Below are 27,417 nucleotides of genomic sequence, written 5' to 3'. Positions count from 1 at the left end.
GATAATCAATGAAATTCTTTCCATTTATTCCACTCTCCATGACGTACTGCAAGTTAGAAATGGATTTTCGCGCTCGACATGTGAGTACTTGTTTTTAATAACTATTATTGAAAAGTTAGTCTGTAATGTTGTATAAATAGTTCAAAACGAAATTCTCCTTTTTGGGCATTATTGTATTAGGAAATCCGAATCGAAGAATATAAAAGTTTCAAAGCAATTCACATTCTAATAAAAGAAGAATTAACATTCTAATAAAAGAGGAATTAACATTCTAATCACATTCTAATTTAATAATTTGCTGGGACTGACAAGAAAAGAAGAGCTCAACCATTGACGAAGTTGAAAAATTAAATACATTGTTGAAATATTCTTAAGATATACGGTACTTTTATAGTGTTTTCTACACAAATCGATGAATATCCAAAAACAAAAAGGGAACTAAACTATGACTAGCTCTATTATTCATTTGCTGTTACGGTTACCATTTTGAATATCATGAGGTTTCCTTCCGGTATGATTACGTGGGAGGAGAGATGATTACTATTATGATTATACATTAAACGTGAGAATGCAATACGCCGTATTATTGTGTTTGGTGGTCGATGCTAATGCGCTCTCTTGACTGTTATTGCCCGCCCATTAGACAGCGGCTTCAACTACAAACCAATAGTTTATACCACAGTGATCCCCGATAATTACCATTAATGGTTTAGTTTGGTGCTACAAGATTAAAGGTAAGTGCTCACATCCATTCGAGTGTAATGGAATCACTGTAAAGTGAATTGCGAATTGAATGGTGAATTTCGAACTGTTTCAGATATTGAAGACATTCGATTCCCGATGTTTGATTCCGATTCTTGATGCATAAAATCCTGATTGAATCCGATACTATAAAGGAATGGAGACATCTGGAAAAATTCCACTTCATTTGAAGCTACAAAAAAGACTCTCATCCATTTATTAAATCCATTAAAATAATTGAGGGAAAATCATTCAACGCAGCCGAAAACTCTTCTCCCTTCGAGTTTCGAATCATATAATATCAGTCAAAAAAAAGGTTATTATTATTTCACTAATCATTATAAAATCTCTCATGTGAGAATCATATTCTACCGCATTATGCCCAAATTTAATGCTTGGAGAGGGATTCACTGCAAATAATGGTCGAGTAAATGTCTAGGTCACTGGAATTGGGCGTATACAAATAAAACAAATCTATCCATGGAAAATGTTCAAACCATTTGATTGAATCAATGGCGATGGAGTGAGGAGCTTTGGAAGATGGTCTTGAGTCTATTTGAAATCTTTATGTCTGAAGGAGGGTATGTCTCGTCGTACAATTCAGTGTGTTTTCATGGATGACAATTTTTTGAAACTTCTTCAAAATTTATTTCACAGAAGATCGCCTGATCCTTGATACTGTATAAGTGATTTGGAGTGGGAGTGGCAAGACCTTACCACTCCAATTCTATCTATCAATCACATCAATTAATTGTTGGAGAGATTGAATAATGGAGTTTTCTCAAATAAATTAGCGTTTACTGATGAAGATTGATTGATTGAAAACGTTCTCACATTGAACTATCCCCATAGAAGTATATAAAAAGTATTTCCATCAATTATTCAAAAATGCATATTCTTTATAACTGATCGTTCTACTTTCCCAAATATATCCGAGTATAGGTGATTGTAGTATCAATACATTGAATTCTTATCACCTATTATCAAATCTATAACATTGTATAACATTTTCATATTAGTTTACTGAAATCGCAATTCTAGTCATATCCGAGATAATGGAAATACTGTACTATGAGACCATTGGCATAGATTTGATGTCTGAAATACAGCCATTGTGAATATAATTCCATTCACTGTCCGTTGACTGCAGATAATGAATGGGAAGGATTCACTTGTCACGGGATTCGACTTGGTGATGATTCCTGCGAGAGAAGGTAAGCGTGGTTTGAGGATGTGATAGGTGATAAGAGATGGTGGAATGCGAGAGGAGAGGGATGAGGAGGGATTGGGTGGAGGAAGAATGGCTACAGCGACGGTGGAGGTCAATGGAACAAATCCTGGCGTCTGATCCATCACACCCACATAAACTAGTCGCAAATATAGACCCTGGCCGTTTGGCAGTGTGCCAGCTGTGGTATGTATGCTCCGGCTCTAAGCCACCCTCAAACCCCAACCTCAACCACTTCGTCCCCCACCCATCCCCCAGCAACCCCTAAATCCATTCACGTATCTGCAAGGGAAACGCTTTCCTCCGTTCTTTGAATATATTTATATCCGCCATCTCTGTATTACTGTCCCCTTGCTTCAATTCTCACTATGATTCTTCTTAGCAGGTTGTAAAAACATCAGAAGCTTTTTCCAATTGCCATTGATTATAGCAACTTTTCACAGTTCTGCAGGATGTACTATCCACTCTACGAATGGAGGAAAATTATAGACACTGTACTAACTTACAGTTTATCCGTGGAACTAGGTTATTCAACATTCTCTAACTTCCATCAATTTAAATAAAAGTTGTAATTCATGAAGCATCTTTCTCCTGTTCAGCCACTTGCAAATTCAGACAACTGACACTGGAGTTTCAAATGACTCAAGCTCTTCACTCTTTGACGTGAAGGCCATCATTTGAGTTGAATTATAATTTATGATCGATTTAGAGAATAAATTATACTATTTTTTTATTCCGAGAACACACTGAAAAGGAGCTTAGAGAGTGAATAGAATATTAATTGTTTGAACACTTAAACCGTATCACCGGTCTCTGAGACTATAATTTTGCATTGCATTATTAATACATCTGACTTTCTGTTTGGCTCCTCCCACTCAGTAGCTGTTCAATGAATATCAAAGAGCAATTATTACTAGTCGTTTCAGGCTGATTAGAAGTGTCATTCCAAACACAGCCTCAGTACCGGGTGATACTGTTAGTGTTTCATCAATCCCGGTATTCCCGGTCTGTGATACCGGAGGATACGCTTCATGCAACTTTTTTAAATAGCTCATCATAGAGACGTCCTTATCATTGATGCGTATTTCAGGGAATAGATCAAGACAAATATTAAATGAATTACGAATTGTATCCAACTTTATTTTCATTTTCTATGACAAATTGAGTGAGTACTTGCTATATTGAAACTATAAGTACTTGTGAATAGGTTGTTATCCATAAAATTATTTACATTACTTTAGTTCACTCTCAATTTTGAATTTTTAATAAAATATAGGTAATAAAAAAGTGTTCCTTGAGATGTGTTTCTTGTTATCCTAACATTTCTCTGAACAAATTAGGCCTATACATAAAAAAATACAAGAATCTATGAAATTACAAAAAACCAATGTTTTACCATGAATTTAAACATCCGGTCTGAGAGACCGGGTGATACGGTTGGTGGTTGGAAGAATCATGATACGGTTGAAGTTTAAAGCACTCTACAAAATGAATGTCAGTTATCCTCCTCAAATTAATTGGAATAATCTACTCCTCGAGTATCTCTATGAACTAAGGAATGATTACTTACTAATTACAGATTAGTTAGACATAACCATGATCCATTAGCCTGGAAATGTGATTAATGAATTTTCAAGAAATAACGTTTTTTCCAAGAGATGCTCACTTGTACTAAGATTTTGAATTGTGCTGTGATATTATAATAAGCATGGAAAGAATAGCCTTATGAATTCTCATTGAACTTACAAAATTATCACGTTATTCAGATTGAAACATCTTCATCATAGATGCAGTATTGGTACACCTCCATTCACCATACATTTTTTTCAAGTTGATTATCAATTTCTCTCTTAGTAGATGGACAGACAGTTCAATCGAATTGAAATGAATGTAGACAACATGTTTATTGTCTCTTTTCTCCAGGGCTACTCTTGATATGAATAAAAATAAAAATCTGAGCAAAAATGGAATTAGTAGCCGAAACATGTTGTGACGAAATAATTTAAAAGGGTAATCAGATTCATATTCTTATTTATAACATGTTCATTGTATTCCATTGTGGTACAGAGATGATTTGAATCAATTCTGATTGATTATTCAACTTTTTCACAAGTTCATATATTAATAAACAAGAATAAGGTGAATGGATCTATAATAAGCTACTCGTTTATTACCTTATTTCATGGAACAAATGTTTCCTACATTAAGTCTATAATAATTTAAGAGGATACATTTAAAACTATTCAGGTCTGGGGGAATAATTTGTTAATAACTGAATCTTGGAGATGTTAGGTAGTTTGAAGTGGGTGGGGTGATGTTGACAAAGGACAGATGTTGGCCGTAAGTACCTTATGAATCATAAGCAGGTCATCCACGAAACAGGGTTCACTGAGGTCGATATAAATAGCCCATGTCTTATCAAGTTCTGTGCAAACAGTCCTGCTCATAACCGGATCTTGAACTTTGTTCAAAGTTGTTATCGCCAGCTTACTAGGAATACTTACCCGGCGACGAATACTTGAGACTGTTTGTAAAATGAGAAACTCAAAGTTAGTCATGCTGCAAGCGCAGTCTAAGCTCTTTTCGTTCTCGATTGAAGTGACCCCTCTTTTCCCTATACGGTTGACAAAATTACTAAATTTCTAGAGTTGAGACACGATACTGCAGTGCAGTCTCTGTAGGAAACTGATCATCACAATGAGGAAAACAAACTTTTGGTTCTTGTTGAATAGCCTAATTAGCCTGATTTTTCATAGAAAATGAGTACGACTCTGTATCTGAAAGTATGAAATAGTAAATAAATACTTCAAGTGAGTGATGTACTTTTTATTCCGCTCGATTAACGACATCACTCTCAAGATACTATGATAAGGAGGAGATCGAACCAAAATCTAGCAAGCATGTTCCCTTTCTCCATCAAGACCGTTGATGGTTCCTGTTGAAAAAGATATTGTAATTCCTAGGAAACCCAATAAATAGCATCAATCAAAGAATAGTTTGCAATAATTAGTTTTTCACTGCCTCAGTTATTGTTCAGTTATGTGGAATAAGTAAAGAACTGGAACTTGGACAAACTTCTCAAACAATTGGACAAAAGATTAAAATATTGTATAATACCCTAACTTGTGAATACATTCGAAAACAGAAAGATTAGATTATATTGAAAACACAAATGAATAGAACAATATTTTCCTCCAGAATACTGCAATTCGGTTGAAAAGAAATTGGTCAAGGTTATATTCGATTCCCTCATCTATCACAATCAATTTAGAGGGCTCATAGAGATCCCGGGTTCAAACCCTCTCATTATCAGGAGTTTTTTAACCAGATCACTCCCGTGTTATCGGATGGGCACGTAAAATTGTCGGTCCCGGTTGAAGTTTGACAGTCGTAAGGCCCATTGACGGCTTAAATCATAAAATTCAGGCGGTGGGACCTTCCTCAAGGGACTCCCCACCAACAGAAGCCATACGAATTTACGTTTTAAGTTCAATGTGGATGAGATCTATCAAGTTCTATACCAGGCTTGATAATATATGCTACAAGACATTGAATATTTATTAATAAATTTATAATTAATATTTGTAGGATGTTTCAAAGGCCTATTTGATTCTACAGGTGGAAATTTTTATAGCTCCAAGCTCTTACTGAAATGTCATTCATGATTTCGGCATTAAGATTCCAGAATCTAGCCAATTAAAGAGCAGGTACTGTAATCCAGTATTTCTGTAGCTGCTACTGGCGACTGGTTTGGTGGCGCCACAGCCTTGGATATCTGCCAACTCTTCTATTCCGCTGCAGAGTTCACTCAGCGATCCATATTATTCACAACTCTGATTATTCCCGGAAAAGTGATTACCGTATCTAGCGAATAACAAAGGGAATGCATGAAAAATGTCAGGTGTCAGCTATGGTTGATTATTTGCATACTTGAATTAGTGATCGAGTTCATACTATTAAGAGTTGAAAGAGTTCCTTGTGATTGTCCAGTATAATATTGTTTTTATGAATGGATTGTCCAGGTGGGAATTTTCAAGTTCCAGAATGAATAAGAAAAGAGTTATTAAATTCTATATAGAAAGTAATTGATAAACTTATTGTATGAAAACATACGGCTTGGATGTCAGGCTGAGAATCACACAGCACATGGATAACTTATCGTTGATAATAACAGTTGAATCATCATTATTAGAATGAAAATTTCAGATCATTATTCAAATTCATTATTAGATCATAAAATTTATTTTATATAAGAATAAAAATTGATTCTGTAAACTGGAGTATTAGGTATTAACATAGAAATCTTGACTTAGAATATTAATAGAGTTCAGCCAGTATTCTGGAATAGCCGATCTCAATCACAAAGATCTGATTCATAGATTGGATTGAGAAAAATCAGTAGATTATATGTAATTGAGACTAGCAAGTGTCAGAATTTGTTATCTGGAATTAAAATGCCTAGAATCTGAACGGAATAAGGTGATTCAGATCAAAGTCAAGGATGTAGCATTATTGATCAATAATGACCACACGTGAATATTCAAAGACCATAGTCCATGTAATCATCCACATCAGCTGCATTGATGTAGATGTGACTACAGTGGAAGGAATTGAATAATAGGAGACGGGAAGAGCCTGAACTGTGACACTAGTTGACAGCATGTCATGTGACAGTTTTGTTACTCAACTCATCTGCAGTCAATGCGTTAGCAATGTTGCCCGATCTGCCGATCTACCATTCTGTCAATTTGAACTTTAATTTGTTACGACATGCCAAATTGTCATAGCCTGCTGTTTCCACGTTTTCGAATCCAACTCCCAGCCGTGTTAACCCAATCAATAACACTTGTACCCAGACATGTGGAGCGTTCTCATCCGAATCAGCCTCCACAGGGATAAGCATCTTTGAATGAATTCTACATGTCTGTACATCAAACAGACGATCTCGAACAGATTATTTGGATTTGTTCCTGGTGATCAAGAAGATCAGATACACAATGTCAAAGAAAGATGTTGATGTATCCCAGTGGCAATCTCAAGAAATATCTTAACGTTTGTATTATAGAATGATTTATAATATTATCATAGAATATTAATGTAATGGGTGGAGGTATTTATATAACCAATACCCACACCTGACTTCATTGTAACGGGTGGAGGTATTAATAACACTACCCCACACCTGACTTCATTTGTAAAGGGTGGGAAGCCAGGGGGGAATTTATTAATGAGAGGACCCAATTTTGTAACAAGGGAAGAATTATTATAATGATGTAATGTAATGTTATTATAATAGTGTAATGGTAGGAGGTATCTATAACATTACCCCACCCATGTCTTACATCATTTGTAACGGTTGGAGGCCAGGGGACTTTATGATAGAACCCCACTTTTTAACGAGTAAAAATGTATGATTATTGTTTTTAAAATCTCTTCTCTACTATAAACCTGTTTAAATTATTTGAATCCACGGTTAGGGAGAGCTATTGGGAGCTTTGGATGGATTCGTTCATGCAAATGCCAAGATCTTCACCATTGTTTAACAACACCTGTTTTAGCAACAAGTAACTTATCACGAGCCAGGAACGTAAAATAAAAGATTTTGTAGGAATGCTACTGATATTAATTTATTGATTGAATTCGAACAATTTAATAATTATGAATATTTAGATAAGAATTTGCTAACTCACTCTACAATAAATCGGGCCTCGGTCAATTTATCTGGCCAATCTATTTGAGCTTAATAAAATAATTTTGGCACTCACCATTGAATTGAAAATTTAACAAATAAATCTGCACTCACAATCACCCACGTTTACATTTTAGACTACATATTTCTAATTTATACAAAATAATAAGGAGATTTCTCATCTAATTATAGGCCGAAGCCTAAATTAGAGACCGAGACTTGTTCTGCGACTACATCTTCTCGCGGTGACGACTCAATAGAACTGACGCTCTTCCACTCAAATTTTCCGATTTGCAAGAAAATACGTGGAGCGCCCGGCCAAATAATTTCTGGTTGAAACGTCGTGGGGTCACACGGTTCATTTTTAACATCAATGTCCTTAAACTGATTAATTTCCAGAAAAAAATTCTTCACATTTCTGTAGTGAATTTTTCATTGTATTCTGAATATTATGAACATTTTATTGCTTGTTTGGATTTCAATGAAAATGAAATACATTCATCATCAATGCAGTGAATGGAATATTCCATATTCTCCAAATATTCTTCACTCTCACATATTGCCATTTTCAACATGAAATGCCCCGAAATTGATGTTCAATGAAACTACTTTCAGAAAAGATCTAAACTTCTGATAGACTTTGGAAAAAGGCGTTATAAATTGCTGGAATATGAATGAATAATTCATTAGTGAATCTGATAGGAATCTGTAGTATTGAGAGATTTTGAAGAAGTAAACTAGAAATGAACCAATAGAAATCTTGAATGAAACATCAAATTAATGAATTTCCATAGTTCTAGTACGATAATAATTTCACGCTTCCTGTCAGGAAGAAGAAGATACGCTGGCCAATCACAAAAGATATGTAAAATATCATAAGTAATATTAAATTCAGTTAATTCTTTGTTGGAGGATGCAAAATTGCCGGTGCCTAATCCTTATTAATGAGGGGGAAAAATGATTTTTCCATGAAAGTTGATTGTTATCATAGTTTTGTGGCAAAATTCATGGAGTATCCAGTCAAAAATCGGATTCATTCACTATTCACATTCTGAACAATTTAATGCAATTCCATCAAGCGTCAGCCCTTTTAACATTGGTATGTAGCAAAATACTGTTGTGACACACCCTCTGTTTGATTAAACCATGTCATTGAAACATGTGAATGATTGGAGCACGTAGTTGTGTGTTTGGATAACGTACAATATTCATCGTTCCACGTACACCTTGCATTATTCCATGCATTAAAATTTTATCCAAATGAATTGAAATAGTTCCATGGGATTGTATGTGACTAATAACTCGTATTTGGCAAAGGGTCAGCAAATTGATGTTGATACAGATTAATACTGGTGTGGCCGAGTATTTTTGGTCGTTGATGCTTGTATTCCGGCTGAAAGGGTGATTGTGTTTCATGCGTGTTGTGGGACAAATATGATGTGAAGGGCTGCGTTGATGTATGGCCGAGTTACAGGAACATTGGGCTCTGTTCCTCTGTAATAAAGTCCGGTGACTGTGTTGGCGCTTTCCGTTCGACCAGCGTCGTTCCCCGGAGTAATGGCCCGAACAATCGACTGTAAACACTGTTAATTCACATCGATGAACCTCGCAAATAATGAATGATGGTGATTACCAATGATTTTTTGGAATGCACACTACAATGTTACTACAACTGGGGTTTGGGACTGGACCAATGATTAGAACAAACGCAATAGCTGGATGATATTAGGGGTTCATTTGGCATTACAGAGAATAACCTTTCATTTTTTCACTTCTGCTTGAAAATTTTCTTTTTAGAATTATATTATATTTTTTATTCATTTGAATAGAATGCCACCTGGGAGAATACCACTTGAAGTCCAATACAATAGACCTATTGAAAAAAGAGATGCAGGAAGACCAAGAAAGAGATGGGTACCGGAGCAGGTAAATTAATAAACCCAATCCCCGAAGTAAAGATGATGATTATCTCTTCACATATCAAGTCACTTATTAAGAAAATGGATTTGATTGCAAATAGATTGATGGTATGCTCTTGATAATGCTGGTTGTAAGTTTGTGTCTATTCATTTATCTACTGTTTATGGAGTATTTAATTCATTCATGTGCTGTTTTAGCAGCTTGGTTGTTGAAAGTGAGGTCTTGTCGAGTGCATGCTAATGCCAGGTATAGGAAATCTCCCTCAGCCATGGTCCTGATAAATTCTGAATGATGATTGCATGTGATATTATTCTGGAAATATAACATTTAAATTCGAGTTATTTAATTAGAACAACATGATAGGTCCAAACAAATTAAACTCACCAAATTACTAGAAGTGACTATGAGAAATGGAGATATATGGAGAGCGACCTCCTACAACCTACCATTTTTCCAACCATCAATCAATTTTTGAAAATAAATTTCTCATATATTGTTTTATATTGAGTAGATTTCCAATACTCCCATTTCGTGTAAGAGAAACTGTGACTGTAAGAAACGTATCTTTTCGAAGTTTTTCAGAAGAGTGATGTAGTATGAATGAATTGTTATATAATTATGTTTATAAGACAATCTTTTATGTTCATCAATGCATTCGAGCTTTTGAACATTTCCAATCATGTTCGAAATATCTTCAATAAGCTCAATTCTTCCCTCAAGTTTATTGATTGTTCAACTACAATATCAAATAACAATAACTGAACTCTTGGGCTGTGGGAGAGACCTGTTATCTCAATGTGCCATGTTTGATTAGCCGGTTTCAAAACCATCAGCTCTTACACTAATTTCCTCAACAAGTTTACAGGTTAACCGTAATTAGCGCTATAAACTCGAGTCTTAATAAGAACTCTAAGCACTTTCAAAAGTGAGCTTATTAATAATGGACTTGTGGTTGTTCAAAGTTGAAGCTTTGTGTTGAGTAGGCCCACCTACCTCAACGGTTGAGTTTGCAGCTGATAACAGGACTTCAAGTTCGCGTCAATTATTGAACGGTTCCAGTGAGCTCGGCTAACTAATATTCGCATTATATCGTCTACACATCCACCCTAAGTCAGCCACATCTCACAATCAGATTCTGTAGTAATTCTACCAAAATCGATTAATTATTTTTATTCGCCTCTATATCGTAGTTCGCAAGATTCATAATAATAATTATTAGTTCATCATATACAAGAGTGGAGATGGGTCTCTGAGATGGGTCTGAGTCCTGACCCAGTTTATAAGACGCTAGTTTCTACAACTCGCTCTATTATAACTGACTCAGATTTGCTTTCAGTGGTCTAAATACAGTGCATTGTTATATGCTGAGATTGATATTGAGGAAATTCAATCCGTTGGAATCAGTTATTATAAACTTCATATGGAAAACAATAGGCTATTGAGCCTAGATAATTTCTAGCTTAAACAGGTTTCGATTACTAACAAAATGTGAGTATCTCACAATGATTCAAACAAAATATGTTTAATATCATTATTTAATGATTCTGTGAAATAGAAAGTATATGGCTGAAATAGAATGAGAACGTTATAATTGACAAAGATATTTCTACGTTTGTTTATATCCCTTATTTGATTGTAGTCAAAAGAGAATTTTGCTGTTTCCTCAAAACTCTTAATCACGGTAATCTAGAAATTCATAATTTCTAGATTATTCAACCTTTGAAGATGACGTATTTCCAATCAATGAAACCTCCATATCGACTGGAATAATGATATAGCGAGCGCATAGTTGGAATTCGAATTCAAAGACTTCAGAACAATGAAAGTCATTCGCATAAAGACGATAGAATTAATGAGCTGCCCATCGAAAGTGGTGAATTGCGGGCAATAAATTAAATTCGATCATATTCCTTTCGAAATTCAGAACGCAATCAAGCCAAAGTGATACATATCGGCGACCGTCAGACTGTTCGCAGATGAAAGGATGTGGAGGGCCACATAAATTTCGGCTGCTTTCGAGTTGGGAATGAGAAGGACGGTTGGAGAAGAAAGGGGTAGTGGTGATAGGAGAGGAGAGGAAGAACTGTGCTGAAAGCGTCGGACGAAGAGGCCAAAGAGCAGATAAATTTGGCAAGCGTTGAGCGCGAGTTGGCAGCTCATCTTCAGAGTTCCCGCCCCGAAAAATTCGCACTTTTCCAAACTCGGACATCCTCTCCATCCCTTCCGAACAATCAGTGACCGCCCCACCCCTCGCCTGAGAACGTGCTCACACATTCACTTATAACATTCTTCGTTCGTGCCTGCCTGCCACCCCCTCCCTCCGACCACTTGATACCGTTCCTGCTGAAACCACTAACTCCAATCTTCCAGGATTGACTGGTCAATTTCCACCATCGAGAATCTGTCACTTAACAGTCAATCTTCCAATAAAACTGCTGAAGAAGGAAAAAGAGATCAGGAAAGATTTTCTGTGATCGAAGGAAGCGAGTGCACTTCTAAAAAGAAACGATTCTTCTCTACTTATGATTCCAATAATACTCATCAATCCTGCACAATGATATTGGAACAGTTTGAAGATTTTAATTGAAAAACTCCGTCTACGAGAGCTTTAGAACTGACATTTGAAAATACAAGAACTTTTGGCACAATCATTAATTTGTAATAATTTTTTCTGATGATATGATAAATAACATATAACAAGCTTGGATTTTCTGACATTGTTGGCTTGCTCATACTGGAAATAAAATTGATTCACGTTCATGGTTTGAATAATAAATCAATTTCAATTGTTTCAATCAGGAACATGTATGGATTGTGTATTTCAAATTTCATAGTGGATTTGTACATTATATTGCAAAGAGAATTTATGCATTTTTGAAATTTGAGTAATTGAAAATTTCCATAATTAAATCTACAATATTAGCTTGACAAGAGCTACATGGATTTAATAATCTTAGATTATAACTAATCTGAGATTTGAAAAAGTTACACCTCAATCATCGTTATCACTGGATAATTATATCCTATAAGAAAATGTAAAAAGATCATCATACTGTCTGAAATAATATTGTTAGTTCCAAACACTCATTGTTCCTTATATGTCTCCTCATAATAATATCTTATCATTACAATCTAATGAACCTGGTTGGAATTTTTTGCTCCAACTATTTTATGGAGAGATTAAGTGTTCATCTAATTATCCATTGTTATTTATGTATTTACTGATCTTCTATTCGTAAGCAATGACTGATTTCAAAACACTAATTTATTAGACCATTATATTATTTGAAATTTTAGAGACACTTTATCAAATAATGAGAGCATTTGTTACAATAGAGACCTAAATACTGGTACAATATCTGAGATACATATTACTTTTTGTGTAGTTGAGAAGTTGATATTGTGGTAATTATCCATATTGAATGAAAAAGACTAAGCAATTGTCAAAAAACCACTGATTTATTGATAATTAGAAAGACCGGACATCAGAAAGGATGTCCGTCCGGATTTCCATCCGGACCGGATTAGAAAGGCATTGTTTATCAGAGATTGACAATGGTGTAATAACCGAAACCGGTCTTTCTAATTATCAATAAATCAGTGGTTTTTTTACAATTTCGTAGTCTTTTTCATTCAAGATACATATCACTTTTGAATGTTGGAATACATCATTAATTCAACTTTTGAAATGATATATGTTTGAAACACACATTAGACTGGAAGTCAATTTTGATGTTCCTCAGTTTAAGAATTTCAAACACTTCTAATTTTAAATAGAAATACAAAGTATTACGAATACTACAATAGATCTCAAGTAATGATTTGAACAAAATTACACTATCATCACAATCTATCATTATGATACATTCTACATCCATGTAAGCATACAGTATAACAGCAATAATTGTATGATGTATCCACGGAAAATTTATAATTAACTAAACAATAGTTGACAAGATCAAACTATAAATGAATGATCCAGCATAATGCCTTATGTAGAATGTTTGAGGCTTAAATTACTAATATAATAAGATATATATTTTATAATATAATAATTTCAAGTAGAAAGTGTTGTATACGTAAATGAAACTTCGTACAATTCAAAAATGCTTCATTAAAAATGTTGTATGCTATTTTCTTCATTTACTTGCTTATTATCTGTCATAATAATCTTTTATGACAAATAATCTGATAATTATTTGTAATAATTCTATTTATTTTCAATATTTATTAGATTATTTGTTAATAAGATTTGTCATTATAATCTATTCTGTGAACAGGGTTGAGTTTCTCACTACATATCAAATAAACTGTTTTATCATTTTTTTCCCAAATTACAATTTATTTATAACGTATTTAATTCACAAACAGCCTCATTACTAGAGGTGTTTGAAATTAAAGATCTATGACAATTTTAAAATAATAAATCTCCCAAACTGATATTTTCTGTAACCCCTCAAGTACCCGCGTGACGTTTTATGTTATAGTTTTAATCACACTACTGTAGAGTTGAAACACAAACTTATTTGTGCCTGTATCACTAGAAAAATGTTTCCAAATATTGAAAATCGAAATGAGAATAGGCTACGCCTTATTAGACGGTGTCAAAACTTATTATTTATTCTTCATTGTTATTCTCAATAATGATCATATGAAAATCATGGTTGAAGACCCGAAAGAAAAAGAAAAAAAAAGGAGAAGAAGAAGAGAAAGAGAAAGAAGGAGAAGAAGAAGAGGAGGAAGAAGACCGAAAATGAGAGGTAGAAGACGATGAAGAAGAAGAAGAGGAAGGAGGAGAAGGAGAAGGACAAGAAGAAGAAGAAGGTGAAGAAGAAAGAGAAGGAGAAGGTGAAGGATAAGAACAAGAAGAAGAAGAAGAAGAAGAAGAGAAGAAGAAGAAGAAGAAGAGAAGAAGAAGAAGAAGAAGAAGAAGAAGAAGAAGAAGAAGAAGAAGAAGAAGAAGAAGAGAAGAGAAGAAGAAGAAGAAGAGAAGAAGAAGAAGAAGAAGAAGAAGAAGAGAAGAAGAGAAGAAGAAGAAGAAGAAGAAGAAGAGAAGAAGAAGAAGAAGAAGAAGAAGAAGAAGAAGAAGAAGAAGAAGAAGAAGAAGAAGAAGAAGAAGAAGAAGAAGAAGAAGAAGATGATGATGATGATGATGATGGATAGGCTACTGTAAGAACGATTTACAATTATTATTGTACTATTTCCTTTGGTAAATTATACATCAGAATACTGGATAACTAAACTATTCTTGATCAATCATGATATTATATATATGTTTATTGAACTTGAGATTTATAAATGGAATGTTCAACTGGAAATTATTACAAAAACTGGTTGGTTAAACCACAAAGTGATAAACGAGGTTTCTCTTTTCTGTGGTTCTACAATTCAGTTCTACCTGGTTAATCCCATATCCAGCTTGAAGGTATTGAGACTAACAGCTTGCTAGCTAACCGTCACATCAAATAACCACTGAATTTACAACACTGGGGTTTTTTAAACACCCTACGCGGGTACTTGAGGGACAAAATTCAGCTCTAACATTATATCTATCCCATATTATATTATGATAATATTGTATTTATAGTGATAGAATGGGTAATATCACCTTTTTTCTAAGAGATGAAGACGATGATGAAGTTCTTGTTGGATGATTGGTTGCAGCTCCGAGAAGCTTGTAGTTGTCTTGGAAGTTTTGCTGGGTCCTCACTGGCTGATCCCATCGCCGAAATGTTGACAAATCAGCTCCTTACATTGGATCAATATTACATTTCAAAGGTGACAAGATCAGTCAGCTGAGGCACCAGCTTTTCTCGGTGATGTCACAGTCACGTCTCCTCATGACTCGTTCCAGTTGACTGCCTCCGTGACAAGGATGAGTTGCAGCTTACAGATAACAATACAATAATATATCACTATTTCGTGGTGAAATCAGGAGTATCATTTTATAATTATGTTGTCTTGTCTCTGTTGAAGAAATAAAATAACACCTCAAAAGAAGTAATGTAATTTTATTACTATGGTACTGTACATTAATATTATTAGATTTGAAATCATGTGTGTTGAAAATGCCATGCTCAAATAGAGATTCTGTTCCAGACTTGAATGAAATTAACTGCAATTTGTATTTGAAGAAATCATTGGTGCAGATACGAAACTATACAATATTATTATGGAAAATGATCAACAGTGTCCATTTTTCATATTTTCTTATATAAACACAACTAGTCTCGAACAATTGTTCTCCTCGAATGAGTCTACAGATTTTTTTGGCAATTTTCTATAATGCCTCGGTCATAATGTTATTAGAACTTAAGTCCAGAACTGCAGTTCTGAGAATGGAGTCCAAAGTTTTCTTGTATGTTCTAACATAATTTTCAATAATATTTTTGATCCTATCACAATGAAACTTACAAAGTGGATTTAGAATACTTATAAATAGAACTTAATCATGATTCTATTATTCTAAAGTAATGAAAAACTACTGATTATGACTTAAGTTGCTTGGTCCATGAAAAACTATGACGTAAGTGGACTAAAGTTATTTTACCAAATGCTAGGCCTACTTTACACCATCCAAACAGCAAGCTATTCTCATTTTGAAACTAACTACAGTAAAGTATCTATACCCAAGCATAGATCCCCTAAATTTATCAGCAATACTTGACTTAAGATGCTATAATGGTCTTGATAATGGAAGTAGGACTGAAGTGGGTTTCCCAAAGTGTAGATCTCGAAATTCTACATCAAGTTGTGAAAGTGTCTCATCTCTTTAAAAAGTGCACTCAAGTGCTTGTGTCAAATGACCAAGAAATGATAGAATATTCTAGTAGCTCTATTAAAATACTTCATTGGGAAACTATACAAATACATAATATATGATACATTTCGTATACTGTTAAGAAAATATACTAAAATTATGATTTATCTACAAGTTTACATTTACATTTATTTTGAAATCAAGTTAAAACAAAATGAGCTAGAGAAATAATACTTTTCCCATACCTACATCGATTATATATCAGTACTGTCTAATGTTTTTCAAGAGATGGACTGCGATTTTCATAAAGAGAATCATAATAATGTAAATAATCTTATACTATAGCATAGACTAAATAACAGAGACTGAATAAACAAATCTGTGTAATGAATATGTGATTGCAGTTACACAAATTTCAGTTAATAAAATTTATAGTTAATCATGATATATTGTGGTGTTTGGTGACCAAGTGCATTGAATATCAAGAAATTTGGTTATATTTTCTCACCGGATGTTAAAATGCTAGCCTCAAAACTGGAAATTATAAATTCTAGTAATATTTTTTCCTGTACACTACAAATTACCATGAATTTTAACGAGTATAATATAATAACGTCATGACTACTGTGACTATGGTTATTGCTGATCAGTTTATTATTTTCAATAAAAATAATCAGAAATAATATTCTAGGAGACATCATTGGACTTAATAATCGACCCTTAATTACAAGGCTCGGACAATGACTTGATCATGACCCTTTCCATCCAAGCTTATTAAGACAAAGCCAACAAGTAGCTTGTTTCTGTGAGCAATTCATTCCTTAGATGAATGAGAAGTAGCCAGTAAATTTGTGCATTGCAATGTATGGAATGTAAAGAAGTCTAGAGCAGATATCATCAATCATCTTCACATTTCAACTAGCAAACGATGGAAAAACTGTTGAAAGCATCCACAGAAGATAGAATTCTGGCCTAATAGAGCCGCGCCCATTGAGTTTTCGGCAAAGGAGCTTCAGAAATTGGAGAAGAATGCGGTGGTTGAGCGCGAAAAATGTGGAACTTGAGATGATTCATTATATCAACGCTGCTAGCCGTTATCTGGCTCCTTTCTCCCGGAGAAGAATTATCGATTCTCATGAAGAGTGACAGGATAATTTATAACCCATTATTATATACATCTCCTTTCAAGACTTAATTATCCACTTCTTTATTTATTGCTGGAAAGACGATATGCAAGCTCGGAATCCGATTTGTTGCGTGAGCGGATATTATGAAATATGAGAAGACTGTCATCGCAAACGGGAAAATTCAACAAAAATCACTTCACAATTCAGAAAATACGTTAGCGGAAAAGAATTGTAATCATTATTGACTATCAAATTATAGATGCTTATTTTATTTAGCAAGCATGATAAATAAACTTTAGACTGGATTTGGTTGTAATTTTTCCAGATAGATGGGAAGCTGTGCTGAACGGGATTAAAAATACTTTATCATTCTTCATCCATGGACAGGTGTATCCTAATTTTCATGTATGTTCTAGATTTGTATAGCCCACATAATACTAGTGAAACAAATGGGCTTCGAACAAATCAGACTTATGGAATAATGAACTCATGGAACTGTTCTATGTAATAATGAAGCTGTAATGATTGAAGCTGAATTTTGAAATTCTATGGCTGGGCTCAGAGTCAAACTTTGGTTTTGTTCGTTCGTAATCGCTAGTTTCTGTTGACAGCAGTGATCAAATCAGTTCAAATCAGCAGTGATCATGTTATTTTGCCCTCGATTGCTACAATTTGATTATTACAAATTAATTTGATTCGGTACTTGTTGACTGCTATCCATGGAGATGTTAAGCTTGCCTATTCTTTAGTCTTGAACGGAGCCTTTTTTTTAAAGATTTTAAAAACTTTCTCAGCCAATAACATTCTTGCTCCTCAGCAATCAATTCCAGAATCGTTCTGAATGGTTATTGTTATTCATTGTTGAGCATCCAAAGCATACTTGGTTGAATTTGATCTTCAAAATTGATCATGAATACGATCTTTGGAGTTATAAGCCCATGCTACATTAGTGACTCTCGACTTGTGCAAAATCGATTTTAAATGATAATGAGAAATATCAACATGCATTTCCTATAAATGAACTGTCAACTCTGCTCATATGATCATAATAATAGCCTACATGGCATGTATGCTCAATTAAGCTTTATCTTTATCATATTTGAATTCCATAAAAATAGTTGGGCGTGTATGAAAGAGTATTTATTACGTAGAGTGATTCAGAGATAATTGCATTTAAAAACCGTTAGTCTTTTTTACCCAATCAAAATCTAATCGCAACATATTTTGCAGTTTTAGAACCTAAATTGAGATCGTACAGCGTACAGACATTATATCTTTTTTGTATCTAATCCGTGAACATCATGAAAACATATTTGTTATAATGGCAATAATTGAGTGTGAGGGAAAATAAACTGAGCTGATACCTTCACTTTCTCTCAAACCATAGACACCAGCTCTAGAACTGAGGTGAAAAGCAGCTTTTTCAACCGTATGAGTCGTTTGTATAGAAGTTGCAAGATAAGCATTGCTGAAGGGAGTACAGTTAGTGAGCTTTATCAGTCTTTGTGGGCATATAAAACCCACGTTCACTCGGTTACAAGATTGTGATATAAATATCTATACAAGCACTTCTACAGCGTAACTTACTCGACTCAAAAGAGAGATTTTGCTTGTGTCCCACTCTTCACAATCACAAAGATAAATAGCTCGTATCAAAATGTGTTCCATCCTTCCTCGAACTTTCCGCCCGTTTCATCAGATTTTTCAGCTATCTCAGCACAAATTACGAGTGCCGTTCATCGCTTCAACATTATTAATTCATAAACAGAGTTCTGCTATCAATGTTTTCATATCCTTATCAATAGTAATAACTATTATATTCATTTCATTATTCAATGACTTCAAATAATCATGAAGAGTTGAAGACTATGAAACACACAATACCTTTCATACATGATTATCTGTATTCGATCTATATATATAAAAGCGAAATGGCACCCACTGACTGACTGACTGACTGACTGACTCACTCACTCACTCACTCACTCACTCGCAGAACTAAAAATCCACCTGACCAAAAACGTTCAAATTTGGTAGGTATGTTCAGTTGGCCCTTCAGAGGCGCACTAAGAAATCTTTTGGCAATATTCTAACTTTAAGGGTGGTTTTTAAGGGTTTAAAATTCGTCTTTCAGCATGTATATTCTTCTTATTCTCTTAATAATAATTGAAAAATGTCCATACCATATGTTAATATAGAACTATAATCTAGAGAGAGTACCTCTTCGAAACAGTTGTTAACTGGTAACTAAATTAATAATTTTGTCAGGTTGGCATTAAATTGAGTTGACTTTGTTAGGTAGGCACCAAGTTGAAGATTGAAATGCATTTATCGCGGAAAAATTGATTGGGCACTGCTACTTCAATCAGAGTTATTCCTGGGAATATTATATTACTAGCCGTCAGGCTAGCTTCGCTTGCCATATCCGTTTAGCCAGACGTTTAGTCTGGACCCCCGACTGGATCGTCCTAACATATGATAAAAATGCTCGAATGTAAAATGCAGGCGAGCGAAGCGAGCCTGCTGATCTCAATCTTGGAAGAGCCAGTCGGGGGTCCAGGGGGCGGAGCCCCCTTGCTAGACGGATATGGCGAGCGAAGCGAGCCTGACGGCTAGTATAATATATAGATGAAAAGTTAACGTACAAGCAGCACGGTCTGGTCGAGGTTTAGTTCCAAAATCGATCGATGCCACTAATCAAGTGGCAATTATAGAAACATCTGGATGTGATCGTGCTGAAACCGTTCTGTTCACTACCAAGCTTTACAATGTGTTAGTGCTACATCGAGGTCGAGGTCGAACGCGATCGACACCTAAAGTGAATGATGAACATCGACCTGATTGTTCTGTTCGTATTCTTGTCTCTGGATCACATAACAAGATATTTAATTCCTAAGTAGCATATCCAGATGATAGGATACAGTATCTTGCTCTTCAGAACCTGGAAGATCTTCCCATCGTGTCCATAGTTTCAAATCTCCAGTATAATCCTCTCCTCCTTTCAACACATTATTAAAATACAGTCGAACCTCTGTATAACGAAGTCTATTATCCCGACAAAAAATCCGCTGCAGAGAGGTATTCGTTATTGAGAGGTTGTTCTGTCAAGAAAAATTCCAAGATCTGATGGATCGTGTAAATCGTATCACGGCGGTAAATAAATGAATATGGGACATACATTTATTTCCAGAAAGCTTGATTCGTACTATAAGTTGAGTTCAAAGAATTGAAATGTGTGACAAAATCAAGAATGGGAAAGTTCAGTCGTTCACCTGCCTGGTCTACAAATGACAAGTTCTTGGAAGTCAATTTCCGACATGTGTTTCAACCTCTATTGACTGTCTACCACCCTATCTTCTTCCTACCTGAATTGCCATTATTTTTAGTCTATTGACCTTTCTGCTGAAATCAGACAATTCCTTGAAAATAACCGTCTGCTTCCTATACACACTACATTTTGTATGTTGGAGTCTAGAGAAAACTTTGTTGTTGAGAGGTCCGAAATTAGCTAAATAGAGGTATATAAGCAGCCAGAACTCTAAAATGTCATGAGACCAGGTAAAAATTCGTTGTGTAGAGGATTTCGTTAAGTGGAGGTTCGTTAAAGAGAGGTTCGACTGTATAGACTATTATTATAAGTCATGAATATTAGGAGTTTTATAGAAACAATATGAAAACTTTTAGTACCCTTCATTAGAAACTTTAAAATTTTATTGATTAAAATGTTTTAACGACTAGTTTCGACCATAGGTCATTCTCAAGCTAAAATATGAAAAAGAATGATTTATTTCTTTTTTCCAACTTGAAAATGACCTATGATTGTAACTAGTCGTTAAAATATCTTAAAGTTTCTAATGAAGGGTACTACAAGTTTTTATATTGTTTTTATTAATTTGAACAAAAGTAGCCCATATAGGTGAAGTGATTTTAAGAATTTTATGTATTAATTGTAAACAATAGGGTTAGACCAGACCGAAATAGTTGGGTTTCTATATTCTCCGCAACTCCCATGATGTTATGATATTATTGATATTATTCTCACCAATGGTTGATTAAAAACGAAATCGAACATTTTCAAATTTTCGGTACCTGACTATTCTAAGAGTGGAAGTACTGAATGAATTAGTATATTGATTGAAAATGAGTGATGAAGATTAAAGAAAATTGACTCTTCAGTGGTCCATGTTAGTGAACAAATTGAATGATAATTTAAAATACAACTTACTAAAAAAACATGAATTAATTGTATTGAGTTCTCATGTATCATTGATCCTACTCACCTATTCTTATCACAGGTGGCAAGGCAGATAGAAGTTGAGACGATACGAGTAGAATGAACCACGGTGAAAGGTTGGGATGATTGTTCCTCATGATCCATAGGCCATTGAAAGACATTCCCTAATATTTTTCACGCTGTTCGTTGTAGCATATCACGCGACACGCGAGCACTCTCTTTCAATCACTCAACTCACTCACTCCAATTGTCGGTCCACTGGCTCACTCTCTCTCTGTTCTACTACCACCTATTCATTGACTAGGTCATCCTAGACCAATTACAAGTACTATTGTATCCAACTCTCACCGATAAGTACTTAGATGAATGAATGAATGAAGCTTGTTACTTGCACCTTCCACCAGCGAATCCCGATTGTTCCTGCAAATAAAATATGAAAGAGCATCAAACTGATTGATATACGAAGATTATTACATTATTGATATAAGGAATGATTATGAGAGAAATTATTTCTGAATCACATGACTTCTCAATTTTTAATTGATATCTATGAATCTTAAAGAAGTAAAGTTAGATGACAATGAGTCACGGTTAGCCTATCGCTGATGACAGTGCATGATGTCCATGCACGTTCAATCGTTAGTGGCCAACCTTAGGGGAAATCTTTGATATGAATATGATTATTACATACCAGACTAGAGTATTTTTTCAACTATAGATATGACCATTTTCTGGAATGGAATAAGGTATCGGAGGTTTCCTGTTCTTCTCATCAAAAATTTCTCCCATCTCATCAAACTGATGATTGAATCTAAACTTCTGAACCTGTTATCCTTGTTAACTTGAAAAGTGGTAGAAAATAACTTTCCATATGCTCACGTGCGACTTCCATTTTTATCGAGCTTCTTAAGATTCAGAAATGAATATATAGCTTTTTCAAAAGTACCATCTATTTCAAATTTGTATTCGAGTATTATCAAATATCAATGGATTGCTTCCCCTCATGAACAGTATGGGATGAAATGCGTGTGTTCTTAACCCTTAACTGGTATGGTCGGGTCAAAACTGACCCAGCCGACTACACTTTCTTATCTTTTGCAGGAATAATCCTGTCGATCGCCCTCTCCTCCCTTGTATTCTCCTACTTCCGCCACCACTACAAATTGCCAGTACGCTCTAACTGCTCATGCGTGTAGTTTGCGATTTATTAGCGTTTTGGGTCAGTTTTGACCCAGCCATACCGTGAGTAGTGAATTCGGTTTTTCAATTTCTGGGTCACGTTTGACCCAACCATACTTTCAATAGTTATTCTTACAGATAATTACACAAAGGCCAACTAAATTCAATCACCGTAATTACCATAATATATTACTTATTACTTAATCAATTACTTACTTACTTACTTATATATCACATAATGATATAATTACCTCATAATCACCATATATTGGGATTTTGTTGCATTGGTTCCATCAAATGATGTAATTTTATACCAATTAAATTTGATTGGCTTTTGTGTAATTGGTTTTTTGTGTAATTATTATTATTATTATTGATATTATTACTTCTTTCATGAAGGTAAATGATTTTTTGGTCCTAATACAATTATACAGAAAGATAAGTTCAGAAACAAAAATAATCGTTGGCTGGGTCACATTTGACCCAGCCATACCATTAAAGGGGATTCAATCTGTGAATCTATAAATTCAATTATCTATAAAAAATGTGTAAAAGATTTTTATAAAAAATAATGTAACACAAAAAGAGAACATCAGGGATATTATATTCAATAAAAAAACTGGGATTTACACAAGTAGAGAGAACATTTCCATACAAAATGTAAGATTTTTTGAAAATTTCCAGTACATAACTTTTACCTATGTCAGTTTTTTTGTGAACTGATAAAAACTATGTTATTTCAGGTTTTTTTGGAGATGGACTCATACTCTATGACATAAAAGCACAGAAGAGACTTTTGTTCAACAGGATGTATTTTTTTATTTTTTCAAAAATAGTATTGCACATTCTTGACATGCTTCAGATTTTTTCAACATAAATATTTTTTAAACTGTAATTTTATATTGTAAATGGTCTTGGAACAAGAAGTAGACTATGTTCTTATTTGTTTCTAAATATAAAGACTTAATTATACATCTAAGAGTATTTTTTATTTTTTTAAATTTGGGGTCATTTTTGACCCAACCATACCTTGAGTGTGACCCCAAAGACACCATACCAGTTGAGGGTTAAAATGCTCTAAGATACAATTATATTCAACACATTATTCCTATTTCTTAGTAGACAGTGGAGAAAATGTGTGAATCTTGAAGAGAACATGGTAACGTCTCGTGTGAACATTAAAATAAAATAAACAAAGGATTCTGTTATATTGGAAAAAAATTATCGATCATTCTCCAAAAACAAATAGCGGACTCAAGACTGACGAGTGATATAGTTTGTGACAAAATCAATTCTCGTTCTCTACTATCGTCTTGGACCGAAGCCAAAGAAATTTTAGGTCAATCCAAAGAATCGTCAACAAATCATAAAACAGGATTTACGATACCATTGTGAATTATAAAACAGTATAATTTATTCATTCCCTTAGTCATTGCGCTGATAATTTTTAATTAGATATATCCTTACCATTTATTGGTTCTTTCGAAAGATGAATTATCTCATCCTCAAAATATATTATAAATATAAAATTATTGAAAATGTCTGAAAACGTCCAAACATTCAATCATCAATGTAAACTATAGAATATTGATATAAAATTATATAATATAAATATATAAATATATTATAATATGAAATATAATATAAATTATTGAAAATGTCTGAAAACGTCCAAACATTCATCCATCAATGTAAACTAATCAGCCAAATAGAAACAATAATTATTTCAATCCAAAAATATACAATATCAATATTTCTACTATCGTTAAAATGTTATGTCCATTAGTAGAATTAGATTATTATTTCCATATTTTCCTGAAGTTATTGAAATTTGATATATTATTGAGTATAAATTAGAAAATCCGTTCTCTAAAGAAAAATGCTACTTCCAATCTTAATTGGGTTAATCCTGATCCACAATCGAGTTTAGGATAATTTATTGTTCCTTCACATGAGGATGCATTTGGAATTTTTTGGTTCAGTTTTTAGTGTTCTTGAAGCATGGATATGGAAATTTTGTCATTAAGTTGCAACCTGTAGCAAACACAATGTAGTATATTCTAAATGATTCACTCTGTCTAATTGCCTTTTTTCAATGTCTCTTTTCAAACTAGATACAGTAAACACTTTAATTTTCTGAAATTTTACTGCAGCTGGATAGATATGTTAGTGGATTGCAGCGTTTTTTCTCTAGCATACAATTCAATATTGCATGTTGGCGTAACGTTCTGATAAAGAGGAGCGAGCAGAACATGATAAAACGTGAAACATGTTGTGATGTCAGTGAAAATGCTTGGCTGTGCTGTTCATCTATTCATTGCTATGCATCACACACAAATAATCATTTATGAGCTTGAGTGCGGGAAGGGAGTGACAGTCGACAACATTTTCCGCCAAGAGTCCCAGATGTACAGAGCATCTGTCGCCTACAACAATGCCAGTGCAGTATGCACGGCTCCACAGCTTCATCCATCAACTGCAGATCGATCAATTGGTCTTGTTTCGCTAGTGGCTTGAACAGTTGTTCCCAACTTGTTAACACTGCATCAGGACCCAGATTAAGCTTAGTTTGTGCAGAGATCAAAATTATTTGATTACTTCAAATAATCGGGAGTTAGTTGGATCAATAAATGAGAAAAAAGCTATGAAATGTATTGTGCAAAGTGTCCTTACTGCTTTTGATGCAACCTAGCAAAGTAGAACTTCACCTTTTTCTAGAAGTCCTTTCTTCTCCATGGCTTCTCATTGAATATTCTGTATAATAAACTGATATATCATATTGATATATCGTTAGTGTTCGTACAATCAATGAAGGCTGCATTTACTATATTATTGTATGGAGATATCCTGTGACACACATTGAGCTCAAACTGAATGTAAATAGAGAGCACGACCATGAAGAAGCCCTATCTGCAAAGAAGACATAGTTCTTATCCTACGCTGATTGGAGACATAGATAACTAGAGAAGTTCCGTTGTATTTCTTCAGCTGAATTATTTACAATCTAGTTTGGTCATTGCATTCATATAAATAATGTGGGCTTGTTGCGAGTTTCGTGATAAAGAAGCTAATACTAATTCGAGGAAAATAACAAGACTTATTGTTTGAATGCTTGAAGAGACAAAAGAAATTTAAATTTTGGATATTTGTCGAATAAACTGACCATATTCCGAATGCAATACTATGTTGTGATCGATTGAGGTTTTGATAAACGATAAGTACTATTCAAATTAAAGCTTGAACTTTTTTAATTTTATCTGACCAATACCGATAATTTAACTTGGTTCTGTCTCATTAAGCATTTTCACAATTAGTCTTGTTATTTTCATCGAATTCACACCTTCATAATGGAACTCTCACAAGCCCACAATATGAATAAAAGTTATTTTCATCGAATTCACACCTTCATAATGGAACTCTCACAAGCCCACAATATGAATAAAAGTTATTTTCATCGAATTCACACCTTCATAATGGAACTCTCACAAGCCCCAATATGAATAAAAGTATTTTCATCGAATTCACACTTCATAATGGAACTCTCACAAGCCCACAATATGAATAAAAGTTATTTTCATCGAATTCACACTTCATAATGGAACTCTCACAAGCCCACAATATGAATAAAAGTTATTTTCATCGAATTCACACCTTCATAATGGAACTCTCACAAGCCACAATATGAATAAAAGTTATTTTCATCGAATTCACACCTCATAATGGAACTCTCACAAGCCCACAATATGAATAAAAGTTATTTTCATCGAATTCACACTTCATAATGGAACTCTCACAAGCCACAATATGAATAAAAGTTATTTTCATCGAATTCACACCTTCATAATGGAACTCTCACAAGCCCACAATATGAATAAAAGTTATTTTCATCGAATTCACACCTTCATAATGGAACTCTCACAAGCCCACAATATGAATAAAAGTTATTTTCATCGAATTCACACCTTCATAATGGAACTCTCACAAGCCCACAATATGAATAAAAGTTATTTTCATCGAATTCACACCTTCATAATGGAACTCTCACAAGCCCACAATATGAATAAAAGTTATTTTCATCGAATTCACACCTTCATAATGGAACTCTCACAAGCCCACAATATGAATAAGTTTGATTCATATTGTGGGCTTGTGAGAGTTCCATTATGAAGGTGTGAATTCGATGAAAATAACTTTTATTCATATTGTGGGCTTGTGAGAGTTCCATTATGAAGGTGTGAATTCGATGAAAATAACTTTTATTCATATTGTGGGCTTGTGAGAGTTCCATTATGAAGGTGTGAATTCGATGAAAATAACTTTTATTCATATTGTGGGCTTGTGAGAGTTCCATTATGAAGGTGTGAATTCGATGAAAATAACAAGACTAATTGTGAAAATGCTTAATGAGACAGAACCAAGTTAAATTATCGGTATTGGTCAGATAAAATTAAAAAAGTTCAAGCTTTAATTTGAATAGTACTTATCGTTTATCAAAACCTCAATCGATCACAACATAGTATTGCATTCGGAATATGGTCA

General features: G+C 34.1%; 1 protein-coding gene across 1 annotated transcript in view; it reads right to left on the bottom strand.

Moving 5' to 3' along the window:
• Positions 1-22,060, bottom strand: part of LOC111054330 (glutamate receptor ionotropic, kainate 2) — a 188,173-nt gene extending 166,113 nt beyond the window's left edge. The window contains exon 1 of the mRNA XM_039420206.1: positions 21,746-22,060. Within this exon, the coding sequence (XP_039276140.1) occupies positions 21,746-21,860 (115 nt within the window). The 5' untranslated portion in view covers positions 21,861-22,060. The remainder of the gene's footprint in view (positions 1-21,745) is intronic.
• Between the last annotated feature and the right edge of the window lie 5,357 nt (positions 22,061-27,417).

This window comes from Nilaparvata lugens, chromosome 2 (genome assembly GCF_014356525.2).
Source record: "Nilaparvata lugens isolate BPH chromosome 2, ASM1435652v1, whole genome shotgun sequence".
Lineage (NCBI taxonomy): Eukaryota > Metazoa > Arthropoda > Insecta > Hemiptera > Delphacidae > Nilaparvata > Nilaparvata lugens.
This window is presented reverse-complemented; position numbering and strand designations above follow the sequence as displayed.